A 24,786-nucleotide genomic window follows, 5' to 3' on the forward strand; every position below is an offset into this window, starting at 1 on the left:
CACATACAGTTTCGCTTCCACTACCCATTAGTGGTCTTTGAGAAGGCATCATAAGCAAGATGAGGTATTCATGTCAAGTCACTTAAACTTTGAAATACATTCTTCGTATATATATGCACACTCTTCATCCTGTGGCATCACATCCATTTTAGCACACATCCCTGACTCAGCTGATGAATAGGAGTGTGTCATCCAATTATCTGTCTCCTTGTTTTCTCCCAACACAGATCTTTGTGGCCACAATAGCCTTTTTGTTGCCGAGCGCGGAGCACTCAACAGTGGAAGCAGACAAAAAGGTACATGTTGGAAAGGAGGGGACATGAAATGGCTGAGATCTAAAGGCCCTTGATCTATCATGTTGGAATGGTGCATTTGCAGAGGAATGTATCTACTGAAGTGCTTTGTTCTCTCCTTTTTTTCTCTTTAACTCTCTCCATCCCTGCATTTTCTCTGCTGCTCTCATCGGTCACCTGTTGCCTCTCTGAAACAGTCCCTCTCTTTTTTAGCTATATTAATATTACATTTTTGTTTTGATGTAAGTTGACCGATCTACTTCCTTACCTCCTCAGTTGATGGTTTCGCTGCTGCTTTGCCTGTTGGACTGGTGCATGGCTGTGCCCTTGAGTCTCTTGCTGGAGCCCATCACCATGCCTTCAGTGGATGAACGCACTTCCCACAAGGCCCCACTGCTGGACTACATCTACAGGGTGGGTAGCCTCGCTGGCAGCTGAGAGTTTCAGTGCCAACTAGAATTGCACTCAGTCGAGCACATCCCTCTGTCAAGGCCCAATAAGTCCCCTTTTCAGCTGGTCAGAAAACCAACTAACACCCACTAACATTTGGCTTTTCTGTGCAATGGGGATGGATGCAATCGTCACTCACTCCCGGGTCAAATGATTCTGCTGTAGACACAGGTTTTTATCATCTCTTACGTACTCTCGAACGGCAGTGATGGAAACAGGACACCTGAGTGAATGCGCTTATTTGTCAAGACATCAAGGTGAGAGAGCTTCTTAGTTTCCAGTGCAATCATTACGTTGAACATGATGCACCAGGAAAAAAACTGAAACATAAACTCCTCTGCTGGCAAGTGGAAATAAGTCAATCGCCTTTTTTATTGTTTATCCGTGTTTAAAAAAAAACACCATATAACAGCTCAGTAGAAGTCCCCTTAAATTCAATCAAGCTGCACCAAATTGCACCAATTATAGAAATCAAGCCCCTAAATATGCCTGATCTCTTTTATCAATACCCATGAATTATTGAATTTTTCCCCTGTGAAATTAGGAAAAATGTTTTTTTTAAAAGCCCCATACTACAATGTCAGAGAAAGTGATAAAAAGATTTCTGGATCTGCTCACTGATCTGGATCCGCACCAAAGTCTAATAGGTTCCTCGCCCATACCATATCCTTCCAGCAAGTTCCATGGTAACATATTCTAACAAGCAAACAGACCTGAAGGAAGCCCGCTGTGCAATGACTGCCGTCCAATATCCACTGAAATATACATCGGCTGTTGCCCGCAGACACTACAACTTCAGCATTGACATCTCCACCCCCACCCCACCACATGAGTTTGCCACTTTAATTAGACTCATCTCCACTGTGACCTCATGACTATGCCTCATTTAACATTATAGTGGCCCAACAGCATGGAAGACCCCACCAACCCATGCAGGAAATCCTTGCTATGTAGTAGGGTGTACTCCATTTGTTTTAAACAGGCAAAATATTCAATACTGAATCTATTTCTCTCTATTTGTCTCCCAACCCTTTATTTTATGGTCTGACCCTGAGGATGAGGCCCAAGCTTAAGGCACAAATGAATGAGGTATTATTCATTCCCTCCTGTCTGGGCAGATGCGGTCAACGGCAGATCTTTGTAAGGATGTCACCCCTGATAAGAAATGGTCCAATTATTCAAACAGGACCCTTTGTCCACTTGATAAGCTCAGGCTATAAACGCTTGTCCTGGAGATTTGAATGGAATATGTCTTAATATGAGAGCAACTGCAGCTGCTATAAAAGTAAAGACAATTAGGCGTGATTGGTTGTCTATCAGCACACAAAAGGCAGGGCCCTGTGGGTTTCATTTGAAACAATATATTATGCAAGGCATCACAAGGTATGACATTATTAATGCAATATCATAACCAAAATACTATATATTTCCACACGCACGTTAGCTGTTAATTATTCTCTATACCAAGCTTCCCTAATCGAAAATGCCTCATTTTATTCCATCTCTGAACACTGACGAGGTTCCTGAGCCTCTATTTATTTCCCATGCTTCACCTTCTATTAATTACAGTTTCATATCTTTAAAAAAACACCTAAAATCTGTTCTCTTCTAAGCCACATGCACATAACTCACATGCACATAACTTGTACACATTCAATGATAAGGTTGTCACGGTCTTCAAGAGAAAGGTGAAAAAAGTTGTTTCTTGTGACTAACAGCCTGCAGATCTCCATTAAAACCTAACACTGCACTAGACCTCATTTGTTCACTGGAGTTGTGCTCAAGCTTTTCCATCTGCTCTCTCTGCCTGCCTCTGCAGCCAGCTGCACCACCCCCTGTGTGTGTGTGCGCGCATTTGTGTTTGTGTGTTTATGTGAATGTGTGTGCGCACCTGTACGCCTCTGTTTGCGTTTGTATTATTTGATTTATGTGTGTACATAGGCATACTCTTGTATCCATACAATATGTGCCCCTCTAACTACAGTATGCTTGTTTCACCGTGTGTTTCCTTCCAGGAACTGTTGCTATGCGAATTGCAGTCACTTAGTTGTCAAGCACAGCCGCGGGTTTTTCCCCTCCCTCCCTGTCTCTCCACCTCTCTCTCTCCACAGAGGAAGCTCTTTGGGGCTTTGGTGTAGCAGCTGTTTGGTTCAGGTCTTTTCAGCATCAAGCGTCCAATCCCTCCCCCTGTGCGCCCAGAGGTCTGCTCAGTGGAATCATCCACATACTGTCTACATTGCCGAACACAATACTGTTTCAGATGGCAGGGCCCAGCCTGCCGCTCTGAGCGTTCTCTCAGCCAAGTGTGAGCGTATGTGTGTACTGAATGGGATTAGCCTTTGCATGGCTTTACCCAAGTTGCTCCACTCTGAATAAGAGGCCCCTTCTCATTTACATACATTAGGCATATGTTTTACCCCCCTCGTATGCAGCACCCTACCTCCACACAGATTATACAGTGTACAGGTGTGTTTGTATTAGTGCACATGTGTATGTGCAGCCCAGCATGCATTTCTGCGGTGGGAGCTGAGCACAAGGATAAAGTCTTAATTAAATCAAACAGTGTAAACCTGTCCAATGGCTGTAATCAACTGCCCCAGTGCGCCTTATCTAGCCCTGCCAACGGATGCTCTGCCATCTGTTATGTAGATCGATACACTCACACATCACAGGAGAAATGGATTAGTGGCAATAAAGACCCTCTTTTCTCTCTTTCTCTCCCTCCCTTCCACCATTGCCTTATGATGTAAATGGACCATACATGCCCCTTGCCTCTGCTCCTGGATCATGTCAGTCTGAAACAGGCCCGCAGGAGTGTCACTGTACATCGTCTCGCCAGGCACCATCATATCTAACATGACGGTGTCTTGACACATCAGAGTCGCAGATTAGTCTTCAAAGTGCCTCTCACTGCCATGCTGTAGAATCAGTGGCCAGACGGGGCCTTTATGTGGAAATAATCACCAAGTTCTCCCAATTTGTTCTCCTGTTCCTCAGGTGCTGCACTGCTGCGTGTCCGGCTCCACCCTGCACACCCAACAGAGCCACTACCTCCTCAGCCTGTCAGACTTGTCCAATGACTATGACCTCATGTTGGGTCAGGTTAAGAGCTTTGAGCCGCCGCCCTCCCAGTCAACCACTACTGATTTTGGCAACCTGCTCACAGTAGCTGAAGGTAAGCAGTGTTTCCCAATAATTATCTAGACTGTGGCAGCCTGCCATGTTCAAATTTGTCCCGTCCGTAAAGTTGTTACTGTCCAGGCAGACAGTCAGACCTCATAGCTGCAGTTGTGTGAGCACCTGGAAGTGGCAAGTTCTCTCTCTCCCAGGAGATCTTGTCTTTCACTTTTTTGTCTTTGTACCTGCCACACGAAATCTGTTGTGTGTGAGATCAACATTCATGCATGTGCACCACTCCTGCTGCCATAGATTGAAAAAATTCCGTGGGAAATGCCGGAAAGGCCACATAGATATGCCGCCACCGCATCCATAAGGGATGGCTGGAGTCATCCTGATGCTCCCTTGTCGCACCTGCTCCGTGTAAGATAACTCTTGACTGGTGGATTAAACCATGCTTGATTGATGGTGTATATAGGGTGTGCAAAGGCCTGTGTGCATACGTATACATGCATGAGAGAGTAAAAACTGTCTGTTAAAACTTTTAGCCGTCGCCATCACAGCATATGTCTGAGCACACTACTTCATTTCAGCTCCATACTTCACTTCTTACAGACCACAGGGGCATATATTCTCCCGCCTAAAGAATCCGAAAGAGATTAAAGGGGAAAGCAAACTCTTAGTAGACCATCCATTTGGAGCCTGTCCATTAAATGTCAATATCTTGTTAAAAGTATGAAAAGGAAATCAACCATCACAGGGAATGGAATGTTCGCATTAGTGCTCAGCCCTAGAGAGAAGACCCATTATGGGGTTTTGATAAAAATGTGATTTTTTTTTTTTTTCTTCTTTTTTGTGACCTTGTTATTCCATTAGGCAATGTATTCCTCTCTCTCCCTCTCTCATGTCCTCAAATTCTGAAAAGTCCTTAGAGCCCCAAACACACCGAGCACATGTCTACTGAAACAATGTAAGATTTTTGAACAGTCGCATGTGGCTGAAAAATTTCACCACACCTCTGCTTTTTGTCGCACAGCTGCACAGAGTCTTAGTAAAGATAACAAAACACTATTAAAGGGGCAAACCAAAGAGTGCTGGCCTAGTTATAGTCATGCCCGCACCTCATATTGATCAAGTCACATCAAAGGGCCAGCGCATCTCTAATGCAGCTTGGCCTGCTTTCTAAAGAGCTTTCTCCTTTTGATGGAGGGATGATGGTATTGATAGCATCGTCACAATGCAAGAGTGCATCTTCTTGTTTTTCCCACATCCCTGCAGAATAAAGCATGACATGCCTTACACTTGGGAGTAAAAACCTCAGCATTTACATAAATGCAATTCACTAAGTAGATTTCTATTCAGCAGCCTGTAAAGACGGTGGTTCTTATTAGCACTCGGCTAGTCTGATGCTTGTTCATTGTAAAAAGACTCAATGGGCTCTTCAAAGTTGTCTCTCATGATTAGATGCTACCTACTTAGGGGTGTGCTGGCTAAGCTATTGTGAGAAATGAATGCAGTTTTCCTGTTAGTATTCATTAATGAGATTTGGCTTTGTGTAATAAGAGCTAACAGAGATGATAGCATGTCTACACACAAATAGGAGGCGTTTGTAGTAGTGTTAACAAAGTCTGTGTTGGACATACAATAAAAGACATGCGCAACTTTATTCTCAACCTAACTTACCACTCCTCACGTTTCACATTTCTCACGTGTATCTTTATGTGGTCTCTGTGTTTTTATCTTCCTGCCCTGATTCTTCCTCCAGAAAAGCGACGTCGGAACATGGAGCTGATACCTCTGACAGCCCGGATGGTCATGACCCACCTAGTGAACCACCTGGGCCATCATCCACTCAGCGGTGGCCCCGCCCTCCTCCACAGCCTAGTGAGCGAAAATCACGACAACCCATTTGTGGAGTCGTCCGAGCTTTCGTCCGAGGTCTTCAAAAGCCCAAACCTGCAGCTGTTTGTCTTCAACGACAGCACGCTGGTGTCCTACCTTCAGATCCCCACTGAGACGCCCACCGTTGGCCAGCCCCCCAACACCTCCTCCCAAGTGCGAGTCATCGTGCGGGACATCTCTGGCAAATACTCCTGGGATGGCGCAATCCTCTACTGCACCACCCAAGAAGACTCCATGGACATGGGAGTTTTTACTGCTGTAGACCGCCCACTTTCTACCACCACTATTGCTCACAGCAGAAACCAGCCCCAGTCTCCGACAAAGGGGCCGCACAAAACTAATTTCTCAGTCTCTGACTCCCTCTCTGACTGTTGTGACGAGGAGGAGGTAGATGTTCTGGATAAGCTGATGGAGGACCTCGGCCACAGCAGCTCAGAATGCCTGACTCAGCCGCAACTCCAACTCAATCAGCCAGCCTCCTCGCCCCATGGCATGAACATAGAGCAAGAGGGCGCCATCCTGGAGGCCATCCTCCGTCAGACCCAGGAGGAGGAGGAGCAAGTGAGGAGATGGGACGCTGATGTAAGCTGTCGGGCTGCCTGCCAGGGGGAACCCTCCCACCAGGACCCAAAAGCTCCTTTCTACTTCTGCCGGCTGCTGCTCAATGACCTTGGCATGAACTCTTGGGACCGCAGGTAAACTGCCAGCTTCAATCTGCTACAATTATATGTCTGATATAAGGGAAAGTAGTATTGGGGCAGCAGTCGAAGTTATGCAGGGTTGTGTTGCTCACCGTAGCTTTTTATCATTCAGTCTTCGAAAAGCATCTTAAAGGGATAGTTCACCGAAAAATTTAAATTCACTCATTATCCACTCACCACTATGCCTATGGAGGGATGGGTGAAGTGTTTGAATCCACAAAACCCTTCTGGAGTCTCAGGGGTAAACAGCTTTACTGTTTAGCATTTTCAAAATAAAACAATCTCCCTTCCATACTAACGCCTGAAAACGCATATCACAAGACCACTCACAAACAGTGTGCATGCCAGTATACACTGGAATTACTTGAATAATAGCTTGTCTCCTACCCTTGTAAGCAGTTTTAGTGCTGTAAAATTAAGAATTTTACTGCACAGCAGCTGTTAGCCAAGACAACAGGGTCAGCAACAATTTAAATTATTTATCCATGTTGCATTTTACACTGGTAGTCGAGACGAATGCCACTTGTTTTCTTCTGGAAGGGGGTCATGTGGTAGGAGCCTGGCGAATCAGCGAAGTCTATATCGTGACCCAAATGAGCCAATCAGCAAGCGGTTGTGAGTGTCTACGTTATTGTTTCCAAGCGTCTTTGTTTCTGCCCGTTCAGACTAAAACGCAGCCCCGGAGTTGTCCGACTAAAATGAGGCCAGCAGCGATTCCGAAATTCCAGAGTAGTATAGACACCGGGTGTATCAGTAACAGAGTTAATGCGTTTTCAAACGAAAATGTTGTAGTATGAATGTAGCCTCAGAGTAACTCAGCCGTTGTCTCGATACTCTTAAGAGAGAAAGAGCAAAGATAAAAGCTCACTGCAGCGTCTTAATCTCCTCTCCACAGGTTAAAGGTGTCCAGCTGTTTTCACTAACGTCTACCTTACAGAGCCACATCGTTGCAGTGCTTCCCTGCAAATTAAAAGCTTACACCTCGTAACAGTGATTGTGCAACATGCACACAGCTAGTAGGAGATTGCTGTTTGCACCTGTGCCTTTTTGCTTTCAGTAATCTTGAGTGCAAAACAAAGCTTAAATTAAAAACTGTTTATTTGCTTGAAAATGATACCACATTTTTTAAATGGCAGAACTGAAAATATTGCACTAATCAAGACTGGTTTTTTTTCCAACAGGAAAAGTTTCCACTTGCTGAAGAAGAATTCAAAGCTCTTAAGAGAACTGAAGAACTTGGATTCCAGGCAGTGGTAATGCTTCTTTTAAGTTAGAAATGGGATATCAATGAACGCATGTAATTGTTAATATTATTGTTCCCAGTGTTCATGTGCCACTTCAGCCCTGTAGTAAATCTACTCTGGTTACAGTCATACATTGCTCAAAGCAGCTTCATATTGCCCCCCAACTCTCTTCCTCCCCCTTGATTTTCCTAATTTGTTCCACTTCCTGCTGATTACAGCTCTCTCTGTCCTTTTTTTACTGTGTCTCTTTTTGTCCAATCAGTAAGTATTCCACACATTGTTAATGAAAGGAGCTTATTAAATAACGCCCCCCGGGATTGGACCTCATACTCCCAGATGGCCAGACACGGTCGGGCAATAATGACCTGTCCACAAGCATGTTAAGTCAACCCCAGCAAGGAGAGGAGAGAGGAAGTGGAGAAGGAGGCTTTGTTGCCATTTTTTTTTACATTCTGCTTTGCTGATTTTGTAGCACTTTGAGTCATGGAATTCACATTTCAAGGCATTTTTTTCTGAAGTGGCTGTAGTAGTGAGAATCTTTCAAGTTGTCCATTTGTAAAATCAGCTTTTGAGGCATGGCTTCTTTCAATATTGGATCCTATATATTTTGTTCTGTAGTCGAGAAACGCACAAGATTGCTGTGTTCTACATTGGAGAGGGACAAGAAGACAAGTGCTCCATCTTGTCCAACAGCGCAGGCAGCCAGGCCTATGAAGACTTTGTGTCTGGACTGGGATGGGAGGTACACACAACCACACGGTCAAGTCAACACACCAGATAAAGCCTAAATATGCAAATGTACAGATATACTCAGAACATTAAATTGTATTTTTATTCACCAGGTGGACCTAGCCACACACTGTGGCTTTATGGGTGGCCTCCAAAGGAACGGCAGCACAGGTCTAACAGCTCCTTACTATGCTACCTCCACTGTGGAAGCCATCTTCCACGTCTCCACGCGAATGCCATCTGATTCTGATGACAGCCTCACCAAAAAGGTAAAACATTTTTGTTTTAAAGCTGTGCTAATAAAGATTTTTCCCAATTCCCGCATATGTACGACATTTAGATTATCGCAATTTCTATTGTATTAATTGAACAGTATATATGAGCAAATACCGCTTTGCCTGTTAGATGCAGTGAAATGGCTATGCAGTCCTCTCTGCCCATAGCAGTATGTTGTTGTAGCCTTCAGCTCTGTGTTAAGCTGTGATCAGAAGGTGTGACTCCAGAGTGCGGGCATTGATTAGTGACCCTGGCCAAGCAGGCCTGAGGAGTAGAGAGTAACAGGCGCATGAGTGAAGAGAGGGCATGTGCCGCTGTGGTAATGACTGTGATTCAGCTAGCCCCTGCCCCCCTCCCTGTGTGCTGTGACCAGGGCCTGGATTCAGCCATTAGCTCTCCCTGCTAGGGCAGGCGCCGGCCGGATGCCGGCAGGATCCTTTTATCCAATTCCTGCTGCCGCCACAGGAGCGATCGATTGGGTTCTGCAGTGGGATTCTGAGCTGTAGTGCAGCAGTAGCAGTTAGCATGAAGAAATGAGCCGCAAGGCCCCTGCCCGTGCTGCCAATCTTCTCATACAATACCCCGCTGAGAAGAGAAATTCATCAGGCTCCTCTCACATCCAACCTGCCTTCAGTCCTCCATGACCTACCCTCTCTCTTTTTCACAAATAACCACCTACTCATTCCAAACCCATCCTGGACCTGTGCTTATTAACTACAAAAAATATGCAACACTGAGTGAAAATGTTGTCTTTGGCCGGCCAGAGTGAGGCGCTGGTGGGGTGGCCGTGCACAGAGCGGAGTGTGCTGCCACTTCACCACTCATTTCACTCAGCGAACTTCTGTAATTGCTCGGGCTCACCTTGCATGGATCTCCACACCGGCCACAGGCCCAGCAGAAATTGGCAGGCTGGCTGCATGCACGGATGCTTCAGAGAGCAGGGCAGGTGGGGACAGAGTGGAGAGAAAAAGGGATGAAGAATTGGAATGAGAGACAGGCTTTGTCTGTGTTCAAGTAGGATGTTTCCCTGTCAATTTAAAAATAACACTTTTAGTCCAACAGTCACCCACTTTGCTGCCTCTGACCGGAGAGACATACTGTGGGGAGAGCTCTCGCTGGGCAGATTGCCTGTTTGAAGACGATGGGGTGGGGGGAAAACGGCTAAACCAAGAAGAAAAGAGGGAAAACCATGAATTCCTCAATCCAATTGTGGGTTTTTCGGGCAGTGCCGGCTGCAGCAGTAGCAGCTGGCTTCAGTAATGTGGTTACAGAAATGACCTGCAGGGTTGGGGTCAGGCCATGTACTATGTGTGTATATTTGCGTGTGTGTGTGAGAGAGAGAGAAAAAGAGGAGGAGAAAGACGGACGTGCTTTAGTTATCACTCTCACCCCCAGGCACTGCAGCTTAACTGGACTGCCTGCTGCAGGTTGTTTTTAGAAGGAGCCTCTTGTGTTCTGCGCTCCTCTGCTCTGCCGTCACCATGTGTGTGAAGCCCATTGGCCGGGTGGGGAGGTCAAAGAGGGCTAATTGGACAAGAGCCTTTGACTCGAATCACATTTTATTAAAGAAGTCTCAAACATTTGGATGTGATTAACAGGGGAATAAATAGAGTGGCGCAGAAGATGATTGACTCGAGCATAAGCATCCTCATTAAAGTTGTGATTCCGCTCATCCACATGTTAATATCTTAACCCAAATTAACATCCCAGCCTCGATTGTCTCCTGAAAATGCATATTCAACATTTTCTCTGAAATTGTCCCAGTGACTGACCTGGTTTGTACCTGCTGATCCTTGGACAGACAGACTGAACTGGCGAGCTCCAGTAATCAGCATGCCGTGGATTTGTTTAAGATTAGCCTATTACCATAATTAAGGGCTTATAATAGAATGTGCTAATTACATTTTTGGTGGCGAGGGCATGTTTCTTAATAGCTCATTTGGCCCACAGTACATTGGCAGATGTTTTCTTCTGAGTGCAGGCTCACTTTTCATTGTCCATGATACCCCACAGGAAGGGGGGAGGACAGCTTGATTCAACATCACTCAACCAATTGTTAATAAGTGATCAGCAGTCAGCCAGAGAATATAATGCTTTACTTTAGGAAAAGTGAGGGGAAGCAGTTTACCTATTTCAAAACTAGCATCAGTCAATTTCCCGTCATTAAAGTGTCTTTTCTTGTCCTGCCCTGTTTCATTTGTGTTTGTGAATAGACTGGAAACGGGAAGCAATTTAATCTCTGATGGAGAAAGTTAATTGGATTTGAATTATTTGGTTTTAAAATGATCAATTTTGTGCATTTTGTGTTTGCAATTAGAATTTTGTAATGAAAAAAAGCTATAAAAAGAGTCCAAACCGGGGCCCAGACCCCTTGTTTAAACCATTGTTTTCTGATTTAGCCGTGAGCAGTCACCTTGCTCTTGCACCTGCTGCATTTATGTTTTATAATATAAATCATTAAATCGTATATTGCTGTATAGAGTGATAAAAGCCTGTTATGGCAAATTACTTATTGAGCCTTCCTGACCTGCTAACAGTAAATAATATTTTACAATCATTCCTCCCCTCAGCCCACTCTTTAGCCCTCTGTAGGTCACAGGTTTCTGAGGTGGCGACAGCAGTGACGAGCCCTAATCTCACTGAATTTGTGTTCTTGTCATTATCACCGCAGGGATGAAAATTACCTGCACTTGCCAGGCACTTGATTAGATGAATTTTGTTTGTTTGACAGCTGCGTCACCTGGGAAACGACGAGGTACACATCGTGTGGTCAGAGCACACTAGGGACTACCGACGTGGCATCATCCCAACTGACTTTGGAGACGTGCTGATCATCATCTACCCGATGAAGAACCACATGTACTTCATCCAGATCATGAAGAAACCACAGGTAAAAGCACAGGCATCTGAGAGTTTAGTTAACACCATTGTTAACACTGCACAGTGGAAGTGGGAAGTTACTTTAAATGCTCGTCATTAAAAAAAATCTTTTAGTTGGCTGCTTTTTCTTTTGTGCTAGGATGACAACTTGTATTATTTTCCAGGCACAGGCTATTTTCAGCACTGCACTAATTTCCAGTATCTGTTTGTGAGTTAAAGCAGTACCCCTGTTTCCTCTCTGCTCAGACTTTGCTGTAGCTTTTATAGGATGTTTCTCCTGTTGTGGTTTTAGTCTGAAGGCTCTTACTCCAGTGGTGCATTATTACCCACACTGTGGGTATGTGCTTTCAGCGATGGTTACTAGCCTTTCTTGGCTGGCTTTCATCTTGGATACTCCATGCTACTGCACACACTGTGCACTTAGTGAAGGCAGTGACATTTCTTAGAAAATTCAAAAAATCATCCTGTGATATAATCTGTTTGTATTCCACCCTTTTATGGCATTAATTATCTATCAAACATGTTATTTTCCACAGAGATGACTGAGAAATATATAATACAATGATAGAAACAATAGTGTCTCAGCTTGCTTTAGTAGGACAGTCCAAGCAATGGCAACAACAGACCCCAGAGGCCCAGCTCTCAGAAGCTCTCAGAAGCTCTCAGAGCTCTCAGAAGAAATGTCTGCAGCGTTCTTTTAGTGCTTTCCATGTTTGCTAATCAGCTATTTTTTCAACCATCTGCATTGCAGTATTTCCTCCTTTTTCATTTATTAGTAATTATTCTTCTATAAACGTTTAAACAGTTTATCATAGTACCAGGTTATTTTTCATCTCTGTTAGGATCAGAATTAATGGTCGCATATTGTCATTATTACTCTGAAACTAAATGAGTTTAATAAGACCCTGTGAGAGACTTTTGATTGTTAATACACTATATTCACTTTTTGTATAACAAGGGAAAATATTACCTGGTCTTTCCTTTTTTAATAAATGCTTTAAACATAAATACTTCAGTGGCTGCAGATGGTTCAGAAATTGGTGAATACACAAATTCAAGCTTCAGCACAAATATTTTAAGAAGGAAATATTTGATCCTTTTACAGATTAATATGATGTATGTGAACAAAAAGACAAGGAGATTATGTTTTTTCAGCAAGAATATCAATAAAAATAAGTGTCCGTGGAAAAAATAAGTACATCCTCGGCCTGAGGAGCAGGTATTGCCCTCCTTAGCAGAAATAACGTTTGTGGGCATTTTGCATAATTGTCCACCAGTTTGATATTGGTTTATCAAGTCTTTGACCAGTCCTTCATGCAAAAATCCTTGTTTGAGATGTTTGAGAATTCCCTTGCCTGTTGTTTCAAGGGGATTCAAGTCTGGGCTTTGACGAGGCCACACCACAACCCTCAGTGTCTTCTTTTTGAACCATTCCCTGATTGATTTGTTAGCTTGCTCAGGATCATTATGCTGCTGAAAGGTCCACAGCTAAAACTTTAACGACAGATGGCCTCACTTTATCTTCAAGCACTTTTTGATATGAAGTAGGACTCATGGTTGAATCAATAACTGCAAGCTGCCCCATCCCTGTCCTGAGGGAGCAAAGCGAACCATAATATTTCCACCACCATGCTTCACAGTTATTATGAGGTTCTTCTGCTGAAAAGCTCTTTGGTCTGCGCCAAACTTCTTCTTCTACTGTTACTTTGCCCAAACAACTCTATCTTTGATCTGCTGTCCAGAGCAGATTATTCCTAGAGGCCTGGTCTTTGCCTATATGTTCTTTGTCAAACTGTATTCTTGGTCTCGTGTTCTTTTTGGACAGCAAATGCTTTTTCCTGGCACACTTCCCACACAGGTCTAATTTGTGCAATCTATTTCTGATTGTAGACACATGCACTTTGGTGAAGTTTCAAGGATTACCTGCAAGATCTTGTGAAGTTTGGGGTTTCTTTGAGACTTCTTTTTTTTTGCATCAAACAGTGAAATGATAAATTTCATATAAATAGGAGATATTTTAAAATAAATTGTCAAAATCATATGCATCCCCAACCTTTTCACCGAAGGCCTTAGAGAGCTCTTTAGAGCTTTACACAATGACACACAATTCAATCGCAAAGAGAACACCAGACCCTAGATGTCAGAGTTTTGAATGAGATAGGTTCCACCTGCCGACTCTAAGGAAGCTCTTATAATTGGCCTCTAATCTTGAACCTCGGGTCAGAATTTAATGAATCTGAAGGTTAGATAGATGTCGGGGTTTCCAGACTTTTTTCATTGTTTTGTTTCTTTTTACTACAAAATGTAACTTTTATGTGTCATTTTTTTGAGTAGGTCACTTTTATTCTTTCAAACAGGATCAACAGTTTGATTATTCAAATATATTCAGAATTCAAAATTTCCATAAGGTGTACTTAACTTTTCACATGAATGTTAAGTTATCTACTCTGGTTTCTGATGCTTGTTTCCACAGAGTCACTTCAGTTCTATAACATGATTACTAAGTTAATTGGTCTGTATCATTCCCAGTTAAAATCCAGTCATTGTTTAATTTGACTGGTTATTATACTTGCTGAACTGCCAAGTTGAAGACAGCAGGACCTTTTTGGAGAGACTTTGACATTCACGTCAACTTCCAGGTCAACGACCATTGAGCTTCAGTGATTAAGGGCCCCCTTCCAATATGCATGAACAGACGCGTGTACCCACACACACTCGCACGCTGTCGCTAAAATGGATATTGGCCCTTTTGTGTTTGTTCGGTAGCTCAATATGAGGGCATTGTTTAGTATTGATTGTCATTTTAATTTCATTTACCTAACATTGATTCACATTAGATATGTATGGTTGTCATGCAAAGTTAGGTAAAATCCAATTTCAACTTGAACCTTGCCCCAAACAGATGGAGAAACGGTTAGGAACCAAAAAGATGCATTTGTATTTTTTAGAACTTGTTAATAAAGGCCATGAAACTCACCAAATTAATTGGTGAGTATTGTGGATGTTTTTAATGACTTATTTTCGTATTCTGTCTTTTCTTCTCTCTTAACTTTCTCAGGTTCCTTTCTTTGGGCCTCTGTTTAATGGCGCCATTATCACTGGGACACTGCTGCCAAGCTTGGTGCGGGCCACCTGTATCAACGCCAGCAGAGCTGTCAAGTCCCGTCTGACTCTCTACCAGAGCTTGTATCCTTTGCTCCTCGCACCTTCTGCTTCACTGTTCACTATTCCATACAGGGATGGCTCATCGGAGGAGTGCAACAATTTAAAAAGATCAGCCCTTTATTACCCATACAGCTGACACCATTAAAGTTACGAGCATACATTTAGCTATATTTTTATGATGATTTCATTAGATGCATAACACCACTTAGCATAAATTTTCAGCACCACCAGCAGCCCATTTGGGTAAATTCATTGAGACATGTGGCGTGCTTGTCACGTCAGCCAACGTACACAGCTGAATGCTGACACTGATTTTTATGGGCTGGCTGATTTACATACAGCTATTAGAGTGGGACTGTTTCACAGCCTGGAGCAGCATGGGAGGCTGCGTGCGGCTGTTTTGGGTAGGAGCGCAGATAATGTGTCATCATCTATCACTACCGTTTTATGGAGAACGAGGAGAGCCAAACTAAGAGCAACCATTAACAAATGCATACAAGTGCGTACAGACGCACACGCACACTCTCGTACCTCCACCCATCCGTCCAACAGTGTGCCGTTAAGAGCCTGACTCCAGCTGTAGTTGTCAGTTGGTTTAAAGGCAGTGTAATCACCAATGGAGATGAATTAGCATGTGAATGCCAGCAGCACAGGGTGGGGGGATGAGTTGGGGGTGGGCAGAGCCGGGATGGGCCCTGGAGGGGGGAAACCTGATCTCCCCTAACGCCCTGCTACTCCTCGGACAGCATGTACAGCACCGCCTCACCAGAACCACGCTGCCCCTCTGGTGGTTGCTATAGAAACCCCCCCCCCAAGGAGGTCCCATTTAGATGGAAGACAAGAATCTATTGTTTTTAAATTTTTTCAAGTTGTCGCTTTTATTATCAAGGTCTTCTATAAGAGGTTCTTACCACAAAGGATTTTGCTGCTTAATTATTCTACACCACACCCTGTGTACGTTGTTTACAGTTGGGCATGTGTAAGTATGTGCCTGCCTGTATGTGTTCCACAGTGCATCACATCCCCAGGCCCCCCACCCACCCCTATATCAGGCCTTGTCTGTGTGTCCCCGGGGGCATCCTGAGTGACAGATGTCTGTTACCCGACGCCAAGTGAATTAGCCCAGTGTGACTCTCAGTGCCAGAGGAGGGGGGAAGGGGGGGGTGCAGCCACAGGCCTGCCTGCCTCAGGGTGTAGGGGGTGGTGGTGGTGTTAGTGGGGTGGGTGGGGGACAGTACCAGGCCTGCGCTGGGCCACAAAGCCTTACCTGGCATTCCTTAGCAGAGCAGCAGACAGCACAAAGGCGTGATCTATGAGAGGAGATAAGCGCTGCCTCTGGAGTTCTGGCACTGATAGGTTGCCAGGACTCGTGCACTCCAAGAGAGGAGATGAATGAATGTGCCAGGCAAAGCACAGTGCCAGCATAAGTATCTGCGTGTGTGTCTTTCTGTCTGTCTGCTGTTTGTCTGCCTAGCTCGAAGGGCCTGTGAGGACAGAGGCAATGCACAAACTAATGAATGACCACAATGCTGAGATCCATATTTTCTCCATGAATGTGAAGATCTATTTTTCCGATCTTTAAAGAGATTGTATCACAGAATGTCTATCCTTACTGCAGAGGTGGCAAAAGATACTTGTGTTAAAAAGTACTGATTCAAGTACAGGCCCTGAAATGTACTCATAGTATACAAGTAAAAAGGTTCCCCTCTGAAGGCCATACCTAAAATAACATGAAAAACAATATACTCAAAACAGGGTTAAAGCAAGAAAAGATTTGTGAGTATGAAACATTTTTCAGGATGAAATTTGTACAATGTATTGAATGAAGTATTCTTCATTTAAATAAAGCCAGGGATGGGGAATGTTTTGTTTCTCTGCTTCGTCGATGACGTTGATAACGATAGTGGCGGATACTTCTCTTTCTTCCATGTTGTTACTCATTGTAACGGACAAATGCGCTGCGCCTCTTCTCCGCGCTGAAGTCTCCCTGAATGTCTGTTCTCTGTATGTTGTGAATGATATGACCTGATAGATATACAACAACAACATCACCTCTTCTGTGATAGTGTCCATTTAGTTCGAAATCTGTCTTGATGTTGAGAAGGCGCTCGATGATGCAAAATAAAAATAAAATTATAATTCCCCTCAAATGCATTAAGATTAAAACAACAAGCCTGTTTTATAGAAAGTTAAAGTAAAACTAATCAGAAAATAATTATTCAAGTAAAATATAGATCAAATCTACTTCAGTACATTAACAAAGTATATTTGTACTTCGATTACTTGCCACCTCTGCCTGACTGACACAATGTCCAGCAATGGTATGAACACAACAGCGTAGAGTGGCAGGTGCAGTTACTCATTTCATCATGGGATTTGTCGTTGGTATTATAGCAGCCCTTTTGCACTGTTCCCTCTCTTCACTCGTCATTCTTCCATCTTCTCAGGATATGTGGCTCTTTATCTTTCTCCAGCTGGAACAATGACTTCATCTCGGATGTGTTTTTTTGTGCAAGATTGAAAATCCTCATCCTTAGTTTACCCCTTTACAATGCCTGAACAATCCGCAGTCTGCTCTCTGCCTGTGAGGCCACTCTCCAAGGTAATTAGTTGAATATTTCTTCAAAGAGAAGCTATATGACCCCCGTGTGTCCAGATAAAAGGCCAGTGTGGCGCGGCAGCCCCCTCTCCCGCTCCGTCACAAGGCTCGAGAGGACTCCAGCAGTCAAATGCAGCGCTCAGAGGATCTCTCGGGCTAATAGGATTTGATATTGAAAAATGACCTCCAGCAACATTGTCAGAAAATACACACACAGATAAGCTCAATGAATGTTTTTCACATAGATACATCCTCTTGCTGTCTCGCTGTCTTTTTTCCCCATCGCGTCCTGTGTCTCGGTTTTGTTGAGATTTGTGAAATCTGTGTCGTTGCATTGTTTTTCTTTTCTTTGCCAGATTTCCCTGTCACTTAGAATTTGTCAGTTTCTCCCGTCAAGGCAGCAAACCAAGGCCTCGTAGACATCGTATCACAGGCCTCTCACAGACAACTCATAATGTATCATCTATTATTTATACGCCTGATGGAAAATGCAGCTGGTCTGGCTTTGTGTGTTCTAAGTATATTGTCTGCAACTTGTCCACACTACACAGCTGCATTTCAATACCACAGGACCACAAAATGTTCAATCTAAACAACCTCAGTTTTTCATCAAACCACAGTTGTTTTTAGTGGTTTATTTGCAACAGAGTGGCCTCGGTGAGAGTCATTTTATACTTCTACTAGTGGAGCTTATCACAGCACGCACAAAGTCTGTGAGTATGTTTGTGTCACCTGAACCCCCCCCCCGCCTGGATGGCCTTGCTATCTGCTGTCATATACGCTATGATGAGCATCCTTCATACTGTCACTGTAGAATAATGTCTTCATCCAGAAGCTGGGATTCATTTCTCTCTTCAACAAGCACTTGAGTTTGACGGGCCATCAATCATTCTTTGTGATGGGGCTATTGTTAAGGGTAAAAATTGTCTCTGTGTTTGTGTGTGTGTGGGAGACAGCAAGTTTCTAATAGGTGAGACAATGCGGAAATGACCTTGATTCAGAGACATAGCCTTCCTACTGGACAGAATCAATAGCTTTTGCACACTGCCCTTAGTCCCCCATCCTCTGCTCTGACACACACGTAAACACACACGCGCATACACACAGATCCCTCTCCAGGCAGCGATCAATAACCATAATCTGTTTCTGCCCATCGCCAGTCATGCGAGCCAGGCTTTTAGGGGATGTGTGTGTGTGTGTGTGTGTGTGTGTGTGTGTGTGTGTGTGTGTGTGTGTGTGTGTGGTGCGTGTGCGTGCAGTAGCAACCAGAAGAGAGGGAGGCTTGATCCTTTCATTGGAACCCAGAAAGCTGCTGAGGTCTGTCATGTGTTCCTCACAGGCTCACGTGAGCATATCTACTGTCCCCCAGCTCCACAGACGATGTACATAATGATAATGGATGTATACTGGAAACATAATGGATGAGATATCCTCCCTGCACTCCTTTTGTGTGCTTCCGCTGCACCCTCCAGATGCCAACATAATTATTACAGTCACTGCATTGACAATGACATATTCTCACACCGCTTCTGAGCAAGTTATTGTCCCGCTCTCGCTGTGTCTTTGTCCGACGGCAAACACTTTCCTTTGTATACTGTAAGATTCCTCACCTAGCAGAGATGAAAGTGCGTCTGCATGCATGATGGGGTGCCATGAATAGGATCTGCCACGTTAGTGTTGTCTCACATGAATTATTTAGCATGGCTGATAGGTCTAATTTGCCAGCTGTTGTGCCATAACTGTCGGCAGTCTCATGGATAATACTCAGCAGTCTATATCACTCTGAAACACAGTGCTTGACTGGGCACAGTGAGACGCCAAGCTCGTCATTAGATGCTGACCTGAACTGATGTGAGTATGACTAGCCAACTTCCTGTTTATGGAAAACAGGGACGACCAAGTAAATCGTCTCATAAAAATCCCCCCTCGTATTTTGTAACTTACAGTAAAGTTCTTTAAGGGAGGTCTAGACTTCTCGAACAGTGTGTGATATAACAATCTTGTTGTGTATCACAAACCTTTTCGTTGGAGGCAGTTGGCTGTGTTTGGGGGGGGTGGGTATTTGGGTGAAGGACCAGTTCTGAGGTTTTCCTGCCTGGACTTGGCCAGGATGGTTTGGGCACTGGCTTTGATAGAGCGGTTGAGAGTTTACGCAGTATTTGGGAGGCTGCAGAGAGAGGAGGGGTCTCTCTCCCCCACTGAATGTTTTAACCTAATCCCATTATCAGTGTACCACACTGCCTCCCATCTCTTCCCCCTCCTTATCCCCCGCCCCTCTCTCCAGCTGACCAGCTGTTCCTGCGCGGGACTCACGACAATGTCCAATGTGTTCAGATCACTGAGTACACCCCCTTCCAAGACACACACACACACACACACACACACTAACACACATACACATACATAGAGCATAGTCCATGCACAACCAAAGCATTTGCCTATAGCCCATAGCTGGAGCCTCGGAGGGCCTAGAGGGAGGAGGGTGTTAGTCGGAGGAGAAAGGGGGTAGCTTTGGGGGTGCGGAGGGGGCAAGCACAGGCCTGTCAAACCAGGAGCCCTGACTCAGGAGGCAGCCCTGCTCGGATGGCATATGGTGTCTAGCTTCATACAACATGCAAAAGTATTCCCTCCCTTTGCGCCCCCTCCTATCCCCCCGTCTCCTTCCCCTGCTGCTAATGCAGAATGACTCATAGCATTACTCATTTTTTTTCCTTTAACCCCCCACCACCCCTCCCCACATCAGTTCCTCCTCCTCTTGCCACCCAGCCTGTAACAAAAGGTGCTGCGAGGCACCCACACCCTGAAAGCCCTGGGGGCCAAGCTCAGCCCAGTCTAGGCTCCGAGGTCTGAGCTTCACGGCGGGGCCGCCCCCTTTTTTAAACACAGGTAGAGCAGGCATGGAACCAGACGGTCAACAGCAGGGACCCAGAGCCCCGCCTGGGGTAGCGTACACACACACTGCTGGTGTCAAACTGTTGTGCCTGTTTGTGTGTTTGTGTTTGCATGTGTACAACAGGAAGTGCTTTTATTTTGTAGTGCCTCTGGTGTTGCAAAATTACAGTGCTTTAAGTGCTTTCGGGTGGGTTCTTTTTTGTGTGTGCGCGCACAGTGCTTCCTATTTTTGTCTCACTGCAACCTGTCAAACAAACAAGGATTGTCTCTGTTTGGTTTCGGATGTTGTTTGTTGCCAAAGTAATTTCATTGCTTCCTTTTGGTGTAATTTTTTTTGCCAGAAGGGTAATTTCAGTTTTTTCCACCTTTTGATTTATTTTCTTACATTTGATGATTTACATTTAATAATATTCTGTGAGGGTGTTTTCAGTCACCACACTAACCCAGTTTTTACACAGAATATGAAATAATAAGAAACCCTTGAGTTTTCAGCTAACATTAATAAGCTAACCACATAGCATGGTGTAACCCAAAGAATGTCATGCTCTGTGTATTTTTAAACTTGAACCCCCTCCACCACCACCCTCAGGCCCCTCCCCTCCTCTCTCTCTCTCTCCGTCTGTTATGCATTCATGTCTGACATCTGTCTGTTTGTGAGCGGCAAAGTGAAAGCCAGCAACACTGCCAGTGTTGTGTTGTGTGGGATCATCTCAACGCTCCCATCCCCAAACTCAGACTTAGTGTATCAGGTAGAACGACATTAACAAGACCAACTCTAGTGCATTAATGTTTTTGACAGCTGCTGGACCTATACCAATATTATATTATTAATATCTTTAATATTATACTATAATTTTATGTTATATTATCGAACTCAAAAGAGGAGCATGCATTTTGAAATGTCACTGGTGTATATATATATATACATGAAACATTATTTTTCTTTTTCTTTTTTTCTTCCCATTTTTATTTCTATACTAGTACGAGGGCAAAACAGTTTTTTCTGGATCTCATCACTTATACTGATTGTTGAAGAATTTTTACCAAAATCATTTACATGTAAACAAAAGTATATTCCATCAATGTAGAAAAAAAAGGTTAGGTGCTCATTGTGCCCGTTACCAAAGATCAGTTAAATTGAAATTGGGTGAAAGTGCAGAACATCAGTCATCAGTGTCAGAAATTACAGGTTGTTTGTTGTTCTGCAAAAACACGATATTTTAAAACAAAGTACAGAAAGCAAGTGCTGCATTAAATAAATAACACATACAGAATCATGTATTTATTTTAACTTCAATATATTTCATAGCTGAGTATTAATCTAGTTGGTGATCTCTTATTACAAGAGGTAAGAGAGTTGTAGAATATATATATTTTTTAAATTTATGTAGCTTTAGTGTAATGCTGCTGCCACTAGTGAAAAGTCTTCTATTCTCTACATACAAGGCTCAATAGAGATAACCACCACTGATTGAGCAGGCAAAGAGGAGAGCATGATTTTCTTATATGTATTATCATATTATGCATACACTTGAACATGTAGGCCTTACAGTGAGTAATGGCCCCAGATTGGCTGCTAATGTGTAAAGGAATGACTGTGTTGGATTGCCATCAAGGTTGTAGACTTGGAAAGACGGATCCAAGAATACTTCCGTTACCTATTTTGCTATATAGCAACAAAAATGAAATGACTATCACGCTAATAGGTCACAGGTCTCTGTCAATCATCCCGAATACCCTGGCCCCGGTGTCACTGCACGGCCGTTGAGAGGACAAGTTCCTGGTGATTGATGTGCAGAGGTGGCGCTGTTTGAAGCTTGGGTGTGAAACCGGTCTGTCTGCTTTAAGTGATTAGAATCCAGCTAGCCATTCCATCTGTTCCCCTAGCCCTGTTTAATTAATGAACTTTCTTTCTCCGACCAGTAGCCAGCCAGCACAACACTAAAGCAGAAAGCTGTTAGCCCGCTCAGGTTATCCAAATGGATGCGTGTTGTTGCCCCCCCCTCCAATGGATGCGTTCTCATTGATTAGTTATGTTTTGTTTCCCCCCTCTTTTGTCTCAGGGTTCTTGAAGGGAGGGTTAATGAGCTTTCCTGGCAAGCTGCAGAGCTTGGAATCCGGGGATAAATGGGAATAATTTTGTTGTTTTGTGTTGTTTTTTTTGTTTGTTGTTTTGTGATGGACTTGGCAAAGAAGTGAAGCCTCGTGCCACCATGTGTTTGTCTGCGCATGTGTGTACGTGATTGATAATGTGTGTTTGTTTGGATGTGTATGAATGGCTTTGAGGCGGGGGTATATTGCATTTCATCCCTGCTGGTCCATTATTCCTCTTCAGAAGCAGGGAATCTGGAACACTCTTTAACAGTTGGCTCTGTCCCTATTCATCTTCCAGCCATCTCAGCGAAACTCTTGTCCTGTCCTCCTTTTTACCACCACGTACTCTCTCTCTTCCTTTATGCCCCCTCTTCCTTCCATGTCTCTTGTTACAAGGCAGTGGACAGCCCTTTGTCCAGCTAAAGCTGCCCTCTTTTGTTTGCGCGGCCTTTTTTATCCTTGTGCTAATCGCTATGGTCGTGTGCCTGAGTTGGACCCCATATTTCACGCTCGGCTCTCCTTTGTTTGACACACCGCCCCTGATAAGAATCCCAATTCTAGGGCCTCTCTGATATTGAAATCCAACAGCAGCGTAGAAAGAGCCTTCAATCATCCATTATCTGTGCTCCAGTGATTACCATTCAATCTCGCAGGGTCCAGGCTCCTCATCACCGGCCCCAGAGCTGAGGCCGTCCCCTGAAAGAGCCCGCATCCCTTAACGCCTGTTCACATTCAAGCATATCCATAGATATTTCTGACGCTGTCTTGATACTGCCGCGCACTGAACGCTGCTGGGAAATGTCACTGAAATGTCACTCATCGTTCTCCACTGGAATCTCTCGGTCTCTGATGTGGCCTAGTGTTTTTTTGTGGACTCTTGTGAGGACACCTTGTGACATTATTCTTTGTTCCTAAATGTCCATTATATTTGCAATTCTCTTTATTTTCTGTTCAAAGACTGCTCTTTTATTTCGTCCTTTTATTTTAATAAGGCTTCGTTGCTTTTAATGTCACAGACTTAATTGGCTGTTTTAAAGAAGGAATTAGTTGATTATTTATAAGTTGCACATTAATGCCTCTTTAAATGGTTCAAAGGCAGTGTCTGCTCCTCCGATGTCCTGTGGCCATTGTTCTCTTTTAGAGGATGTCCTTGTGCCTCACAGCATTTGCATTTTTGCACAAAATGGAATTTTCTGCATTAACAGAAAAGGCAAGGCAAACAAAGCAATAACAAAAACATTTAAGTATGTATCGCTGTGCATTGGCGGCCTCTTCTTCCATAAAGCAGCCTTTGATGTGTTAATACTGATAGTCTGCGTTTCATTGTCAAGTGGTTGTCTCTGAAAGACGAGCAGGGAGAAATATTGGTGAGATCTTCCTCTGTCTCCGTTGCAACATGTCGTGATAATATTGAGTTTAATTTTGAAACAAGAGGAAGTACTGTTGGTTGTAGAAACAGGCACAGCATATTCCATATCCCAGTAGAGTGATCATCTTATCACAGAAACTTGTGCACCTTTGTTATTAGAATGAGCACTCATACGACACACAATTGTCCTTTCTGTGTTTTCATAATTTCAACTGCTTATTCCTATTGTTTTGGTGGAAATGTAAGAAAGGCTTTGTGCTGCAGACATCCACTTATCCAACAGTCTGTGTAGATACACAACAGCTCTCAGCACCTTTGTTTAATGTAGTGTACACATCTTCATTAGTTATGTATAGCCTCTAATTACTATTGATGAGACTAGCTGATTGGGGTACAAATCTATAGCTTTTGTTATTCTAATGAGCGTTATTTACCCTCAGATCTCCAAGCCAGGGGGCTTTGGAATGGGGCTTTGTGCAGGCAGACATAGCCGGGGCCGCTCTAGCTACACCCACTTGTTTTGTATCTTGTTTTTGTATTTCCCTCCCCCCCCTGCACCATCACCCGTCTGCTTGGATGTATAGCACTTCCCGCTCCTCCATCTGTTTTTGTCCACCCATAAAAAGGTCCATTATAATCTGCAGGATGCACAGTTGACATGTTGCGAGCGCCGCTTGAGCCAATCAAGGCGGTGTACCTAACTTGGGCCACAAATGCAAGAGGCTCTGTCCCCTCCCCCAAGTTCATTTTGATTATGTGGGCTCTCTGTCTGGGATCTTCAGCTGAACAAGTTTTTATAACAACATCGCCTCCATCATCCCCTTTCCCCCATAAAAGCTTCCAGTTTGAATGGAGCTCAATGCATGCCCACTGGATGATGGCAGGCTCGTGATTAACCCTGGAGTGACTAGCTAATGTCATTGAAGGAGGGCCACCTGGCTGTGAGACTGTACAGTCAGCTGCCACTGAAGGGCCAGAATAGGAGACGACCAGGTGTTGGGCTCCAGCCCCCCTAATTGTTGCCATGTAATAGCCTGCTTGACTGCACAATATAGCCTAGGGGCGAGGATTAGGA

At 44.0% G+C, this 24,786-nt stretch overlaps 1 protein-coding gene across 1 annotated transcript in view; it reads left to right on the plus strand.

Moving 5' to 3' along the window:
* The window catches only part of ralgapa2 (Ral GTPase activating protein catalytic subunit alpha 2), a 93,028-nt gene that overhangs the window by 51,612 nt on the left and 16,630 nt on the right, over positions 1-24,786 (plus strand). Inside the window, 9 exon segments of the mRNA XM_047341590.1 lie at positions 228-296; positions 570-707; positions 3,741-3,918; positions 5,626-6,457; positions 7,645-7,716; positions 8,326-8,449; positions 8,550-8,705; positions 11,444-11,602; positions 14,651-14,778. Coding sequence (XP_047197546.1) covers positions 228-296; positions 570-707; positions 3,741-3,918; positions 5,626-6,457; positions 7,645-7,716; positions 8,326-8,449; positions 8,550-8,705; positions 11,444-11,602; positions 14,651-14,778 — 1,856 coding nt within the window.

This window comes from Hippoglossus stenolepis, chromosome 10, assembly GCF_022539355.2.
Source record: "Hippoglossus stenolepis isolate QCI-W04-F060 chromosome 10, HSTE1.2, whole genome shotgun sequence".
Taxonomy (NCBI): Eukaryota; Metazoa; Chordata; class Actinopteri; order Pleuronectiformes; family Pleuronectidae; genus Hippoglossus; species Hippoglossus stenolepis.